We start from the raw sequence: 18,150 nt of genomic DNA on the forward strand, positions 1-18,150 counted from the left end.
GGTTTATTGCAAAGACCAGTAAAAGACAAATGTTTAGCAAATGCAATGAAGAAAACAAAGCACAAATAGCATCAAGAACGAAGATGAAGCATTATTGCAGATATAAAAGAATATAACAGATTTTAAAATCTATATAAAAAGGACAATTTTAAGGGAACTATAAATTACCAAAATTTATCCAGGAAGAAGCAAAAGCCTGACATGGACCACTAACCATAAAAGAAATTGAAATGCTACTCATATATTTTCTTGTGAACAATTCATTAAGGTGAAGCAAGTCCTAACAAATCTTCAAGGAAAATTAACTCCCATCTGATTTCAGATCATGGAAAAATATGGAAAGATTTTCATTTCAGTTCATAAGGTTAGTATAATCTTGATACTATAATCAGGGAACATATGCACAGAAAAAAATTTATAGGCTACTACATAAATACATAAGTACATAAATACCAAAACCTTAATTAAATTTCTTAGAATTTTGAATCCAGCAATGTAAGAAGTCAGGAAGAACTTTTCTAAAGAATATAAAGATAATTCAGTGTTAGACAAATCTTTGAATGTAGTTCATTATAGTAACAGATAGAAGATCTATAGGTAATCTCTCAGATGCTGACAGAGCATTCCATAAAATTTAACACCTATTTGTTATAATGCCCTCATAGATTATTAGCAATAGGAGAGAACTTACCAAATTTGATAAATATTCTCTCAGAAACTTATAGCAAACACACTTCAGGTTAAAATATTAGACACATTCTAAAAATTCGAGAATAAGAGAAAAATGTCTACTATTACTATTATTGCAACATCAGAGTCAAAGGAAATACTAGGTATAAATATTAGAATGCAAGAGTCAAAGCTAATTATTCACATGTGATGTAATTGCTTAGAATATTCAAGAGAATCAACTTTAGCAAAGTACAAACAAGATGGAAAGTCTTCATTCTCACATAAATATGCAGCAGACATATTTTCTAAGCTCAAACTATAGTTCCAACAGGATTTTTTTTTTGAGACTTGCAAAAATCTCCAAATGAGATTTCTGAATTTCAAAATGCATTTAACTGTGTGGCAAGGAGTTTTACTTAATCTTCAGTAGGAAATAGTTAATCTGCAAATATATTTAGTATATAATGACATACTAAAAAGACAAATATCATGAGAAGAATCTAACAGAATTCTACAAATACCTTCCAAGCAATGAAATGCTCAATTTAAAATCATATGCTTATGAATCGACATCAGTATTTCATAGTACATATGTGTATTTTCAAAGGTGAAATATGCAGAATCTCATTACAAATCATAATCATCAGATGAACATTTTCAATTGATTTTTATTGAGATATAATGACATATAGCAGTTTCATGTTTACAGTATAATGATTCAATATTTGTATATATTGCAAAATGATCACCATAATAACTCTAGTTAACATCTGTTAGCACACAGTTACAAAAACTTTTTTTCACATGATAACTTTTTCTCATGTGATAAGAACTTTTAAGATCTGAACATTAAAATATACAATACAGTATTTTTATGTATGGTACAGTACAATACAGTATTTTTAACTATAGTCACCAGGCTGTGTATTTTGTGCCTATGACTTAATTTATTTTATAAATGGATGTTTGTACCATTTGACGCACTTCACTCATTCCTCCCACTCCCCACTCCGGCAACCACTAATTTGTTCTCTATTTCTGAGTTTGTTTTTTTGTTTTGTTTTGTTTTTAGATTTTACATATATAATTGAGATCATATGGTATTTGTCTTCTTTATCTGACCTATTTCAGTTTATATAATGCCCTCAAAGTCCATGCATGTTGTTGCAAATGGCAAGATTTCCTTCTTTTTCTGGCTGCATAACATTCCATTGTGTATATGTACAGTTTCTTTATCCATTCACCCATCAATAGATATTTGGTGGTGAATATCTTTTCAAGTTAGTGTTTTCATTTTCTTTGGATAAATACTCAAAAATGGAATTACTGGATCATATAGTAGTTCTATTTTAATTTTTTAAGGAAACCTCCATACTGATTTTCATAATGGCTATACCAATTTACATTCCCACCAATAGTGTGTACAGGGGTTCTCTTTTCTCCACATCCTCACCAGCACTTGATATTTTTTGTCTTTTTGATAGTAGCCATTTTAACACGTGTGAGGTGATATCTTTTTGTTTTGATTTGCAATTCCCTAATGAATGTGATGCTGAGCACTTTTTCATGTGCCTGTTGGCCATCTGTATGTCGTCTTTGGGAAAAAAAATATCTATTTAGATCCTTTACCTATTCTTAATTGAATAGTTTGTTGCTGTTTTTTTTTTTTTTTTGCTGTTGAGTTGTATGAGTTCCACATATATTTGGGATATTAACCTCTTATTGGATATGTGGTGTGCAAATATTTTCTCCTATTCCAAAAGTTGCCTTCCCATTTTATTGATGGTTTTCTTTGCTGAGCAGAAGCTTTTCAGTTTGATGTGGTCTCACTTATTTGTTTTTGCTTTTGTTGCCATTGCTTTTGGTGTCAAATCCAAAAAATCATCTCCAAGAGCCTACTGCCTATGTTTTCTTCTAGGAGTTTTATGGTTTCAAGTGTTACATTCGAGTATTTAGTCCACTTAGAGTTAACTTTTTATGTATAGTATAAGACAGTGGTTTGCTTTCATTTTGTTTCATGTGGCTGTCCAGTTTTCCCAACACCATTTATTGAAGAGACTATCTTTTCCTCATGGCTCCATTGCCATATATCAATTGACCATATATACATTGGTTTATTTCTGGGATCTCTAGTCTGTTCCATTGACCCATGTGTCTGTTTTTACGTTTTGATTACTATAGCTTAGGAACGTAGTTTGAAATTAGGGAGCATAATGCCTCCAACTTAATTCATTTTTTTATTAAGATTGCTTTGGCTATTTAGAGTCTTTAGTAGTTCCTTGCAAATTTTAGGATTATTTGTTCTATTTATGTGAAAAATGTTATTGGAATTTTGATAGAGATTACACCGAATCTGCAAATTGCTTTGGGTAGTATGGACATTTTAACAATATTAATTCTTCCAATTTGTGATCATGGAATATCTTTCCATTTGTGCCTTATTCAATTTCTTTCATCAATATCTTATAGTTTTCAGTATACAGGTCTTTTACCTCCTTTATTAAATTTATTCCTAAGTATTTTATTGTTTCTCATGCAATTGCAAATGGGATAGTTTTCTTAATCTCTCTTCTAATAGTTTATTATTAGTGTCTAGAAATGTTACAGATTTTTATATATTGATATTGTATCCTGCAACTTTACTGAATTTGATTAGTCTTTAGGGTTTTTAAAAATACATATCACCATGTCATATGTGAATAGTGACAGTTTTGCCTCTTCTTCTATGATTCGTATGCCTTTTCTTTTTCTTGCCTAATTTCTCTGGCTAGGACTTCCAGTACAGTGTTGAATGAAAGTAGCAAGAGTGGGCATCTTTGTTTTGTTCTTCATCTTAGAGCAAAAGTTTTCAGCTTTTCACTAAGTATGATTTGGTTGTGGACTTGTTGTGTATGCCTTTTAATGTTGAGGTAATTTCCTCTATATCTGCTTTGTTGAGCATTTTATTATAAATGGATGTTGAATTTTGTCAAATGCTTTTGAGATTATCATATGATTTTTACCCTTCATTTAGTTAATATGGTGTATCACATTGATTGATTTGCATCCCAGGACAAATCCCACTCGATCATGGTATATGATTCTTTTAATGTATTGTTGAATTTGGTTCACTAAAATTTTATTGAAGATATTGCATCTATGTTCATTAGGGATATTGGCCTATAATTTTCTTTTGTGTCCTTGTCTGGTTTTGGCATCAGGGTAATGCTAGCTTTATAAAATGAGTTTGGAAGCTTTTTATCCTCTTCACTATTTTAGAAGAGTTGGAGAAGGATAGATATTAAATCTTCTTTGAATGTTTGGTAGAATTCACCAGGGAAGCTGTCTGTCCTGGACTTTTGTTTGTTGATTCATTCTCCGTATAGTAGTTGGCCTGATCGGGTTTTCTATATCAAGATTCAGTCTTGGTAAGTTGTATGTTTTTAGGAATTTACCCATTTCTTCTAGGTTATCAAACTTACTGTTATATATTTATTCATTGTACTCTCGTAGGATCCTTGGTATTTCTGTAGTATCATTTGTAACATTTCTTTCATTTCTGATTTTATTTATATAAGTCCTCCTTTTGTTCTTGGTGAATGTAGCTAAAGGTTTGTCACTTTTGTTTATTTTATTTTATTTTAAAGAACCAGCTCTTAGTTTCATTGATCTTTTCTATTGTGTTTTTTGTCTTTATTTCATTGATTTCTGCTCTGGCCTTTATTATTTTCTTCCTTCTGCTTGCTTGGAGTTTCATTTGTTCTTATTTTTCTATTTCCTTGAGGTGTAAAGTTAGGTTGATTAGTTGAGATTTTTTTGTTTCTTGATGTAGAACATCTACTGTTATTTTCCTTTTAGAGCTGCTTTTGCTACATCCCATAAGTTTTGATATGTTGCATTTTCATTTGTCTCAAGGTATTTTTTAATTTATCTTGTGATTTCTTCTTTGAGCCATTGGTAGTTTAGTAGCATATTATTTAAATGGCTCATTTTTGTGTATTTTCCAGTTTTCGTCTTATAACTGATTTCTAGTTTCATACTATTATGGCCAAAAAGTTGCTTGCTGTGACATCATTCTTCTTAAATGTATTAAGACTTGTTTTGTGTCTAACATATGATCTATCCTGGAGAATGTTCCATGAGCAGGTGAGAAAAAAATGTGTATTCTGTCTCTTATGGATAGAATATTCTGTATAGAGCTATTAAGTTAGTCTGATATATGTGTTGTTTAAGGTCAGTGTTTTCTTATTGATTTTCTGTCTGGATTATCTGTGCATGGCTAAAAATGGGATATTAAAGTCCCTCTTCTATTATCGTAGTGCTGTCTATTTCTCTTTTTAGGTCTGTTAATATTTACGTTATATATTTAAGTGCTCCTTCATTGGGTGCATTAATATTAACAAATATATCCTCTTGTTGGATCGACCTCTTTATCATTATTTAATCCCTTCTTTGTCTCTTATTAGAGTCTTTTTAAAAAAAATTCTATTTTGTCTGATATAAGTATAGCTACCTAGCTTTCATTTAGCTTCCGTTTGCATGGAATATTTTTTCCATTTCTTCACTTTCAGTCTTTGTGTGTCTTTCCACACAGAGATCAAAAGAAGCTGTGTAAAATATATGTATCAAACTACTAAACTCTAAATAGTATTGGAGGGAGAAATTATTTATTTTGCCATTATGTTTATTGTCTAACTTAATATTTCTAATGAGTTGTTTTTAAATTCAGTCATTTTTATTTGTTTCTATTTCTCTCATGTCTTTCAGCTCCTGGGGATATTTCCTTATTGCTGTTGCGAGCAGAGTTATACTTAACCATGAAGAACTATGAGCAGGCTCTACAGGATGCCAGTGCCATTTGTCAGAATGATCCTCTCTTGACTAAGGTACTTGTATTGGTTGACTTTGAGAAAATAAATGTAAGTTTATGAGATTTTCTTAAGAATAAAGTAAGATAATTGTGATTAAATACCTATAGACCATGTACATTTCCCTCAAATTATAGTAGTCTAAATGTAGTAATCACTTTATACTAAACCAACTTTGTTCAAAAGACCAAGTCTCCAATTAGATCTAGATAAGAAACACAAATTTAGATGTGTTTGAAAGGCTGAATAATATGCCTTATACACAAAATAAATATATGAGCAAAATAACAGAATTGTATAAATTTGTGAGTGAAAAGGAAATGTTTAAAATTATAGTTTAAATAGAAAGGTCATATCATGATTAACAACAGGTCCCTAATATGCATGGAGCATATAAATGGTGTTAGTAAAAGGGTGACTCTTTTGTATGTGTTTTTGAGTAATTTAAGTCTTTGTGTTGGAAAAGTCTAATATTTCTTCCTCTGCTGACACAAAATAAGCTTTGCTAACCTGATAATGATAGCTTACATTGTCCTTGAAGAAGATTAAGAAGCCAAGCAATAAAAGTTGTAGCTTTTTTCACAAACCTTTGAATTTGAAATCCCTGTAAGAGATTGTAATGTTTTAAAGAACTTGTGATGAAATTAATACCTGTAGTATGCTCTATTAGATAAAAATTAAAAATAGTTTTTCTCCTGCTATATTGCTTTTTATCATCTTTATTTTAGAAGCATTGAAGAGGCACTAATCATAGTTAATAGACAAGATGGGTGTTGCTTGCCCTTTGTCCTTCCTTTCTTCCTTCCTTCATCTTATCCAACCATCAAAATATTTTCAGATTATATTGAGTGTTAAGTTGAATTTGGGGATGAAATGAAGGATAGGAATGTTTATCGGACCAAGTCTAGAAATCTCTTTTGTTGCTTGCTTGCCTCACTAAAAACATTTTTTACTCCATTTTCTAGTGATTTTTTTCCTATCCCTGGATCTGTTGTTCTTCTGAGGTAATTTCTGTGCATAATGATTGAAGCTTAATTGTTGTGAATTAAGTCTAGTGTTTCTGACTGATAGTAGACCTACATTGCCCTCTGAAGCTAGATTCCCCGCCATGATATTGATCTCTGAGCTAAAAACTTGGCAGTGTGTTCCTAAAAAAAAAGACAAAGTTAATTACTAAAAAGTTACATTGATAATTATAACTGTTAGGGAGGCAGCAAATAAATCTTTAGCCTTTGGGATTTTGGTCATATCTTTAGGGTTTATCGCAAATCTGTGGACCTCAATTTTTGATAAATGCTTAGTGAAGAACAGCTTTATCAGAAATGTACCCTGATAAATCACTTTAAGATAGTAAAGGATAGAAATTTGTTTTTAGGTTCATATTATTACTAAAGGATTAAGGAAGAAGTAACATTGGAAGGTAAGTTGAAAGGACTGAGGGGAGTGTAAAGTTGGCCAACTAAAGTTAAGAGGACATGGAAGCACTTGTAGGACCAATGTTAGGATTCCAGTTGGGGGCTATTTTAGCATATGTTTCCCCATGTAAAACTATTTTTTTAAGCAGTCAGTTGTGGCTGATACTGATTTAAAACTTTGGTGCAAATGGAGACAAGCCAGTGGTAACAAAATATTTGCCCATACACAGAAATATAAATAGGCACATGGTAATTTTGATCTTACCCAAAGAGGAAACCTGTAGGATTAAAAACTATTTAAAAGTTAGTTAATTCAATTAATAAACATTTATGGATACAATGTCAAAAATGCAAATATTGCTTGATAATATATGTACTTCTGTAAAAAACTTCAAACTGTGAAGAGCTTTGTGTATATAAGATGGTATTATTCTCTTAAAACTTTTGATAAGCAGAGCAGATTTACAAGCTACTGAAGCTTCAGAGTCAGGGCCCCTTATCTGTATAATGCCTAGGAAGGGCCCTGGTAACTATTTATTCATAATTTAGTACTTTTTCTTAAAAAGGACATTCCAATTGTATAAGCTTCAGGTTGCACAAAAGCTAGATCACACTGTTATAAGGAGAATAAGAAAATTAGTTAAACTTCGCATGTTTACACAAAATTAAAGTCGTTGCATAGATGAATCGCTGAAGGCTGTAAGTATACCTGAGGCTTTTCAGGGAGCTCAAGGATGATGTTGTTGAACTTGTGTCCAAATGTTTGCCACGTCTTTTGAAATGACCAGTCTCACAGGGAGCTGGGAGATAAGTGGTACAGTAAATAGACAGTAAATGTTAGAAATGTTGATGCTAGAGATCAAAACTGGTCACATTTATGGCATTTAAAACAATCGAGAAAGAAGTCAGGTAAGATAGGGACCTGAAAACAGGCCTTTGCATTTGATCATTTGTGAATACAGTGGTATGAAACTAGGAGAAAATAAAGGAGGAAAGCTAGAAAATTCACACATATGTGGAAATAAAATAACAGACTTCTGAACAACCAATGGGTCAAAGAAGAAATCAAAAGGGAAATCAAAAAATATCTTGAGACGAATGAAAATGGAATGACAACATACCAAATCTTATAGAATGCTGCAACAGCAGTTCTAAGAGGGACATTTACAGTGTTAAACACCTGCATTAAAAATAAAGTTCTCAGACAAACAATTTAACCTTAAACCTCAGGGAACTGGAAAAAGAAGACCAAACTAAGCCCAAATTTAGTATAAGGCAAGAAAATAATAATTATTAGAGCAGAAATGAATGAAATAGAGACCTGAAAGACAACAGAAACATCAATGAAACTAAGAGTTGAGTTCTTGGAAAGATAAACTAAATTGACAAATCTTTAGCTAAACTAAGAGAAAAAGAGAAATGACTCAATAAATGAAATTATAAATGAAGGAAGCACTATAGCTGATGCCACAGAAATGCAAAGGATCACAAAAGACTATAATTATGTGCCAACAAATTAGATAACTTAGAAGAAATGAATACATTTCTAGAAACATACAACTTACCAAGACTGAATCATGAAGTTAATAGAAAATTTGAGCATACCAGTAACAAGCAAGGAGATTGAATCAGTAATTAGAACTTACCTAAACTTTCCTAACAAACAAAAATCCAGACCAGATGGCTTCACAGGGGAATTTTACCAAATAGTCAAAGAGATACAAATACTGCTCCTTCTCAAACTATTCCAAAAAACCAAAGATTCGGGAAGGCTCCCAAACTCATTTTACGAGGCCATCATTTACCTTGATATCAAACCTTGACAAAGACACTACAAGAAAATTACAGGCCAATATCCCCAATAAACATATGTAAAAATCTTCAGCAAAATACTAGCAAACTAAATTCAGGAACACATTAAAAGTATCATACACCATGATCAAGTAGGATTTATCCTGGAAAGTAAGGACAGTTCCATATTTGCAAATCAATCAATGTGATACACCACATCAACAGAATGAAGGCTAAAAATCATATGATTGTCTCAATAGATGCAGAAAAAGCATTTGACAAAATTCAACATCCTTTCATGATAAAAACTTTCAACAAATTATAGAAGGAATGTACCTCAACATAACAAAGGTCATATGTGACAAGCCCACAGCTAACATCATAGTCAGTGGTGAAAAGTTAAAAACCTTTCCTCTAAGATCAGGAACAAGACCAAGATGCCCACCCTCACCACTTCTATTCAACTTAGTACTGCAAGTTCTAGCCACAGCAGTTAGTCAAGAAAAAGAAATAAAAGGCATCCAATCAGAAAGAAAGTAAAATTATTTCTGTAGATGACATGATATTACATATAGGAAACACCAAATACTCCACAAAAAACTGTTAGAACTAATCAATGAATTTACTAAAGTTGCAGGATACAAAATCAACATGTAAAAACCATTTGCATTTCTGTATACTAAAAAAAAAGCTATCCAAAGATAAATTAAGAAAGCAATCCCACTTATAGTAGCATCGAAAACAATAAAATAGTTCAAAATAAATATAACTAAAGAGGTGAAAGACTTGTACACTGAAAACATTGAGATAATGATGAAAGAATCGAAGACACAAATGGAACCTACCCCATGTTTTTGAATTGGAAGATTGGTATTCTTAAGATCTGTACTACCCAAAGCAGTCTACAGATTCAGTGCCATCTGTATCAAAATTCTAATTACATTTTTTACAGCAATAGAAAAACTATCCTGAAATTCAAATGGAACCACACAAGATCCCTAAGAGCCAAAGCAATCTTGAGAAAGAAGAACAAAGCTGGAAGAATCATAGTTCTTGATTTCAAACTATAGTGTAAGCTATAGTAATCAAAACAGTATGCATAAAAACAGGCATAAAAACAGCCACATAGACCAGTGAAACAGAATTGAGAGACCAGAAGTACATCCTCTGCATATGCAGTTAACTAATTTTTGACAAGAGTGCCAAGAGCACACAATGAGAAAAACAGTCTCTTTAATAAATGACGTTGTGAAAATTGGATATCCACATGCAAAAGAATGAAACTGCACCCCTATCTTACACCACTCACAAAAATTTACTTGAAATGTCTTAAAGACATAACTATAAGCCCTGAAACTATAAAACTCCTAGAAGAAAACATAGGAAAAAGGCTCGTTGACACTGGTCTTGGTAATGGTTTTTTGGATAAGATGCCCAAAGCACAAGCAGCAAAAGCTAAAGTAAACATGTGAGACTACATCAGACTAAAAATTTTTCCACAGCAAAGGACAAAATCAATTGAAAAGATTAACTATAGAAAGATAGGAGAAAATGGGAGAAAATATTTGTAAACCATATATCTGATAATGGGCTGATATCCAAAATATATAAAAAACTCATACAACTCAACAGCAAAAAATCAAGTAATGAGATTAAAAAAAGGACAAAGGACTCAAATAGACATTTTTCCAAAGGAGATGTACAGATGGCCAATAGATGGCGTGAAAAGGTGCTCGACATCCTTAATCATCTGGGAAATGCAAGTCAAAACCATAACGAGATATATCTTTGTACCTGTTAGGATGGCTAATATCAAATAGCCAAGAAATGACAAATGTTGGCAAAGATGTAGAAGAAAGAAAACACTTGTACATTGTTGGTGGGAATGTAAATTGGTACAGTCATTATGGAAAACAATATAGAGGTTCCTCCAAAAATTAAAAATAGAACTACCATATAATCCAGCAATCTCCCTTTATCCAAAGAAAACGAAATCAGTATCTTGAACTGATATCTGTATTCCCATGTTCACTGCAGCATTGTTCACAATAGCCAAGATGCGGAAACAACCTAAGTGTCTGTGGATGAATGAAAGGATAAAGAAAGTGTGGCACATACACACACAGGAATATTATTCATTCTTAAAAAAGAAGAAAATACTGTTGCCATTTGCAACAATGCGGAAATACTTGAGGGCATTTTGTCGAGTGAAATAAGATAGAGAAGATAGATACTGAGTGTTAATATTATATGTGGAATCTAAAAATGGATTTTATAGAAACAGAAACTGGAATGGTGGTTGCCAGGACCTGGTCGGGGAAGGGAAATGGAGAGGTGTAGGTCAAAGGAAACAAACTTTCAGTTATAAGAAGAGTAGGTTCTGAGAACCTCACTTATACAGCATATACAGTGTGGTGGCTGTAGTTAATAGGACGGGTGTTACATACTTGAAATTTGCTAGGAGTAGATCTTAAGCATTCTCACCACATGCAGGGGAGTTAACTATGTGAGGTTGTAGATGTGTTACTTATTTTGATCATGGTAATCATTTCATAGCATATATGTATATCGAATCATTGTGTCAGAGACTACACTTTTTACACATTTATATTTGTCAGTTATTCCTCAATAAATTTGGATAAAAAACAGAGTTTAGCTAACATATAGAAGTTAAATTTTTAGTTGTGGGCTCCATGACAGTATGTTTTCTCTAACTCCCCTAACCTGTCAATCCTGAGACATTTCAATGAGGTAAACAGGCAAACTGTGCGATGCACACGACCCATTGTAACTGCTGATTTGAGCAAAGTTACAGGTCAGCATATATCAGGTAACTTAAAATTTTCTTGTTCATCATGTGATTTACTTGCCAGAAGTGCTCTGAAACTAACAGAATTTCTTTCTAAAAAAATGTAAATAAACAAATGATAATATTTTGTACAATGGAATGCTGCTTGGCGATAGAAAAGAATGAAGTGTTGATCTATGCAACAATGTGGATGAATCTCAAAAACATCACATTAAATGAAGGAAGGCACACAAAACATACATGTGTGGTTTTGTTTATATGAAATTCTCAAAAAGGCAAAACTATAGTGATCAGTGGTCCCTAGACTTAGAGAGAGGAGGAAATTGACCTTAAAGATTGTGAGAGGCATTTTTGGAGTGATAGAAATATGCTATAGCACAGGCATCCCCAACCCTCAGGCTGTGAGTCAGTACTGGTACTGGTCTGTGGCCTTTTCAGAAACAGGCTGCACAGCAGGAGTTGAGCAAGCGAAGCTTCATCTGTATTTGCAGCCGCTCCCACAGTGCTAGCATCACTGCCTCAGCTCCACCTGAGATCATCAGGCATTAAATTCTCATAGGTGTACCGGTCCCTGGTGCCACAAAAGTTGGGGACTGCTGCTATATTGTGAGGTGGTTGTAGTTACACAACTGCATACATTTGTCGGAACTCTCCACAGTATACATTTACAATTGATGGATTTTATTTTATATATATATATAATAATTTAATAAAAATGGGACAGAAAGTAAAAACCATAAGTTAACAACTGAAGCGAGTGGGGAATGTTTATGGAGTTAGAGCAGCACATTTTTGGAATGTGCGTGAGTGGAGGAAAGAGCAGAGGACTTTACATTCCAAATGAGAGGTGAACTCGGGTCATAATACACATTCCAGAAAGGATTTAATTTAGGCGTTAGGGATAGGAGTAAGAAATGAGATTTATTTGGCAGTGCCAGTTCACTCTGCTATGCAGAGCTGTATTGGAAAAAAATCACGGGATCCCCCTCCAAAGAATTTGGACAAAATACCTGGGAAAAGTATGGCTGCCAATGCATGTAGTGGTTCCCCCTGAGTAAGCCCCTCTCTATCCTGGTATAAGGGGCTACTAGCTAAGGCCTAGTCCTCCTGCCACACATCTGAAAATGAAATCTCCCAAATAGGTCTCACCCGTGTAGACAAAGGACCCATAAGTCTTCCATTTAGCAAGGGAGTCTGAGGACAAAGGTTCTAAGTTAGTATGAGAAAACCTGCTGGAAATAGTTTATCTTTCTTAACTATGAAAAAGGAACCAGGGATCAACAAGAAAAAGTCTAATAGCACAGAAGAAAAAGATAACAACTGACCCTAATGGAAATGTAACACATGATCTAGGAAAACAAACCAACCATGGTATTTTTAGTAATTTGAGAAAATATAGCATCCATAAAACAAAAGCAAAATGCTATTGGAAAATACTGCTTCACATTGCATTTTGTTAATTTCTGTTGTGGTACTTCATATATTATGCTTTATGCTGTGGTTATTTCTCATCCTGTCTGTCTTCTCTCATGAGACTGTGCTCCTTAAAGATGAGAACCTGGTAGTGACCTGTGATTACTGAGTGAATTTAAAATTGGTAGACAGCCAGTTCTTTCTTAGCCTGCCCCTGGGACCTGCTTTGGGCTCAGATTCCAGATATGGTGATTCCTGTGTTCTGATTATAGATTCTATTAATGAGACATTCAAGTTTGCTCTGTTTCTGAGATGGCAGAGCTAGAGCCATTCTTGGTGAGTTTTTGTTAATTCTACTTAATATGAAAATAAAACTAATAGTTCTAACATTTTGTTTCAGGGCTGTTCATATGCAAGTATATAATTGTGTGTTTTTTAAATGTATATCTAATCCTTTGATGAACCCAGGGACATCACATGAAAGCTCAGGCCCTCTCTGGATTAGGAAGAAGTAAGGAAGCGTTGAAGGAGTTTCTTTATTGCCTTGCTTTGAATCCTGAATGTAACTCAGTGAAGAAAGAAGCACAGAAGGTGTGGTTTTCTATAATTGACTGTTTTTCTTAGTCTTATTTACAGCTTTCACGTCCATGCTGTGTCACTCTTGTATGTAAAATAAACAGAAATACAATTCTGAATATTCATGGTAATATGATTAAAAACCCACAATTTAATAATGATAAGGTTCATACATTCAACAACTTTCATCCATGAATAAAGCAGAATGTTTCGTGAGATAGCATACACATATCTCAATTCTGTTGAAAATGACATGCATTTGGTGAGGCAAGGTGGATGCATGTGTCTGGGGAGGCAAAATGTTCTTTCCTAGCATTTGTAATTTTAAGTATTATAGTTTGTATATGAGCTCTATAAAATACATTGTGATACATGCAAAATGTATCAATTCAGCTTCATAGGTTGATTGAAATTTTCAGCAAAGCTTCACCAACACAATGTAGAAGTGTCTGCTCTTTTATATAGATCGTTAGCCCAGTCTTATTAGAGTCAGCTAATTTCACTATCCCAGCCTGCTTTGTCCCACCCGCAAATTTCACAATACCATATCTCATCTCAGCTGATCTTTCCAGCAGTACCATGAGGCATTCTGCCTGAGCTCAGAGAGGTTAAGCAGATTCACGATGGTCCCAGGGCCAGGATTTGGGCTCTGTGGGTTCTTGTCTTTCTGGTGCTTTGTTCATATGTGATGTTTTTCCCTCCCAAATTCTGCAGGTAGTAAGAGATCTTCTGTCACAGACAGTGCCAAAATCGTACTGGCTTGGTGATGCCCGTGAAGCATGGTGCCCTCCCTGGCAGCCTCCCGCAGCTCTGCTGAAGCTCCTCAGAGCCAGTGCTGAGGACACTGCTGTTCCTCACTGTTGCAGAGGTCATGGATCATGGCACACTCTCCTGTCAGGTGAAGCACAATGGGGGGATTCTTTGTTAGGGTTCAGTCGCTCATTTTTGCCTCTCGTAAGCCCTTGGATTCAGCGGGGTCCCTGAGGTTCAGTGGGATCATCAAGTGATATAGTCACTTACCACCATCACCCAAAGCTGGTCCATGGTTCTTGAGAACCAGAGTTATAGTCCATCACCTCTTCCTTTAAAGTTCTTTACTAGGTGGCTTGTCTGGTTTCTTGTAAACTGAGTAGTCCTCTATGAATATCTCAACCTTGGAGATCACAGCTTAGATTTAGTCCGGGACCCCTTGCAACCTCTACACCCCACTTTTCTCTCTTATCCATTAGACTTTTGGGGGAGATTTGCTGTAGCAGATGTGTGAGGACCAGATAGAAAGGAATTGTGATGGTCATATTTTGTAAGTGGTAAGACTAAGATGGAAGTGGGCAGTGAGATAAGATGCTTAAAACATTGTGGTTTTAGAAACGTTTGAATTCTAAACTATTGGCAGTTGGAATATGGTAATTATTGTTTTCAATATTTTAGGCATGTTTGGCTTCATAGCTTCTTCTGAGTCGTTAAGACATATATTTTTCAAAAGTATTTTAAATATTTTTTTTTCTTCTTGCCAATTTTATAGGTTATGTGTGGGGTGTTTTTTCCAGCTTCAGAAAATGTGCATCAAAATTTAACACCTTCCATCCAAAGCAGAATGTTGAACACCAGATTGAAGGCTCAGTGTCACAGCCATATAAACACCCAGCCTCTTCTGGAGGAAGGTGGTGAGGTGGAGACTTCTAAGGTATGAAGTACATGTGTTTGTCAGTGTTATCTTGCTTCAGCTTTATGTATTTCCTCGCTTCTGAATGTTTGCAAGTTATTCAGACTGTGGCATTATGTTAGAAGTATTTCTCAAGACCAGTTCTATCTCTTCAACCTGAGGGTTGAAACATTTAAAGAAAGTTGGTGAGGTAATGAAAATGGTTGAAGATTGAAAGAAAGTTTGGAACATCTCCAAACAACCCAAAGCATCAGGACACTTGAAATTATTTTGTCTCAGAGAAAAGAAGGCAGAAGGATGATTTGAGTATATAAGACCAATGTTTAATTGGTCTGTCTTAGGAAGAAATTATCATATATCTTACCACGAAAAGTATATAAAGTTCATGTTAAAAGTTAATAGATGAAACCAATTGTGAAGGAATGATATAAACCCTCTTTTTTCCAAAGCTTTCTAAGGGCGACTGCATGAATTTTTTTCTTTTATGCTATGATTTCTTTAATATTCAGGATTCTTTTTTCCTACTTAACCAGAACCCATCTGAGAAATCTGATGTGATTAGAAATACCAATTGTTCAGTTTTATATTTTATACTGTGTCTGCACCAAGAGGCGGATAAAGCAGTGTTAGAAAGTATTCTTCCAATAGCACCCAACACCGGTTTAAAGAGACAGTTTCCAAATGACTTAAAGGATGCTCATGACGTGACTGACGCCCCTGGAAAAGTCCCCAAGAAAGGTCAGTGAGCTGTTTTGTCATGGGGTGTATGACTCCAGAGTGATCGAGTGTTACCTAATATTCAATATATTCTTAAAAATTTTTATACAGTTTAAAATTAATAATGAAATGACTATATCAGCTTCAAGATTATAGAACAGTTAAATGGTCAATCCTGTAAGGACTTCATAGTCAAAAACAGCATAGAATATTTTAGCATAACTTTAACTTTTAGTCATGCTTACTGTACAAATAATTATTACTACATACTGTTAATTGGACTGGAACTATTCCTGTCTGGCATGGCTTGTTACATTGCGGTGACACATTTTATCAAGAGGAAATACTTATTGCGTGCTGCGATCCAGATGTGCAATTATTAATTATAGCATTTTCAATTTTTTCAGAGACAGATTCCTTACCTCAAAGGAACATAAACTCTGACATAGGAGGACGTCCAAGACTCTTGGTAGATGTAACTGACTTTGAATGTGCCCTTTGCGTGAGGTAGGATGACACAGGATCTGTGCAACTCTGAAAAATTCAGCTTTTCTAAATTTACGTTCTAAACGTAATGGGCTTTTCATTGTCAGAGGAATTATGTATACGTCAGCAATAATTGATTTATTTTCCAAATACTTGATAAGAAAGATATAAGTGAAAATAGATATAAGTGATTTCTAGAACTGTAAGGGAATAGTTATTACAAAACTATTTATTTGAAAGTCTCTTCTGGTCTCTATTTACTGAAATCTCAGATATTTTCTCCAGGTTGTTCTTTGAGCCTGTCACCACACCATATGGACATACATTTTGCCTAAAATGCCTTGAGCGCTGCCTCGACCATGCCCCACATTGCCCATTGGGCGAAGAAAAACTTTCAGAAGTAAGTATTTCTTGCGAAATGATAGACAGTTCAGCCCCCCTTCTCATCCTCCCTTTGGTGTCCATTTCCAGAGAGTCTGTTAGCTTCCAGTACCCATTAAAGAAAGTTGGATTTCTGTCGTCAAAGACAGGTCTTTTTCCCATCTCAATGAGTTCTCAAAACATACACAGGAGAAGTTAAGTACAGAAACAACTAAATCTCAAGGAAAATTTCAGGCATGAACTACAGTTGAGATATATTAAAAATAGCTGGCGCTATTGGGGCTCTTCCCATGTGTTAACTGTAAGCAGTCGAGATGATATTACTGACTTGTCACTGTGTGCTCATCATCAAGGCCTGTGATGATGTCATGGCCACTTAATTGCACTGAGGACCCTGTCCTTTACCTCATCTCAAGGTGGAGCCATGTTACAGTATTCAGTTTTGCAAAGGATGAAAGACTTGATCATTTCTGACTACTTGGAAGTCTCATGTGGTGCACTGGCAATTTTAAGTCTTTTTTTTTTTTTTTTTTGTCTGAACTCAAACCCAGTAAAACTCATATTCTATGGGAAGCTATTTAATTATGTCTAACTCAAATTATAAGCTATTAAATCCATGCATTAGGTATAGTAAACACAATAAACAACATTTAAAAGCCAAAGGCTTTCTGATCAATTTTTCAAATAGTGAGTTTGTATTAACTGTATTAGGTTCTGGCTGTGCTGGTTCCACTAGCTTTCCATGAAGCAAGTTATTTAATTTCATGGGCGGGGTGGTGGGTAGGAGGGGTTTTTTTATTCCATAAAAATGATACTAATAATATTTGCTTTAATTATCTCCTAGAGATTAAACACACAATGCATTTTAAGTAGGCTAAAGTGTTTTTTTTAAAAAAATAAAGTAGCATTTATTTTTAACGCTGACATGGCAAAAGAGATTATACTTACATGAATATTTAAATATTGTGACTTTTTAATTTCCTACTAAAACTTGTTAAAATAAGTTGTTGAAATGTTTCTAAAACATTTTAGGTACATACTCGCTTTGTTAAGTTACATACATCCTGAGTCTTTCTAAGTTATTCAGCGTTCTCATGAATATCTACCATTGTACTCTGTACCGTGTGTCATGATGGTGAATGCTTTTTGAGTATTTTTTCTGACTGAGGTTCTCAAACAGTTGTTTTTAGAGGTTGACCTCCTAGTTCATAGTCAGTTCTAGCAATACATGTAACTTGTTTGATACAACCTGCATGCTGGAGCTAAAAAGGCACACACAAGGTGATAGTTTTTCAGGCACATGTGACATTTCAACCCATTGATCCTGGTACTTTTTCATTCATTTTCCGCCTTTCTCTACACATCTGGCTTTAATTTCTT

At 34.2% G+C, this 18,150-nt stretch overlaps 1 protein-coding gene across 1 annotated transcript in view; it reads left to right on the top strand.

Moving 5' to 3' along the window:
* Positions 1-18,150, top strand: part of LONRF2 (LON peptidase N-terminal domain and ring finger 2) — a 49,242-nt gene that overhangs the window by 13,256 nt on the left and 17,836 nt on the right. The window contains 6 exon segments of the mRNA XM_039867113.1: positions 5,419-5,537; positions 13,416-13,538; positions 15,046-15,207; positions 15,720-15,924; positions 16,311-16,410; positions 16,675-16,789. Of these exon segments, the coding sequence (XP_039723047.1) occupies positions 5,419-5,537; positions 13,416-13,538; positions 15,046-15,207; positions 15,720-15,924; positions 16,311-16,410; positions 16,675-16,789 (824 nt within the window).

Source organism: Pteropus medius, unplaced genomic scaffold, assembly GCF_902729225.1.
Source record: "Pteropus medius unplaced genomic scaffold, Ma_sr-lr_union100, whole genome shotgun sequence".
Taxonomy (NCBI): domain Eukaryota; kingdom Metazoa; phylum Chordata; class Mammalia; order Chiroptera; family Pteropodidae; genus Pteropus; species Pteropus medius.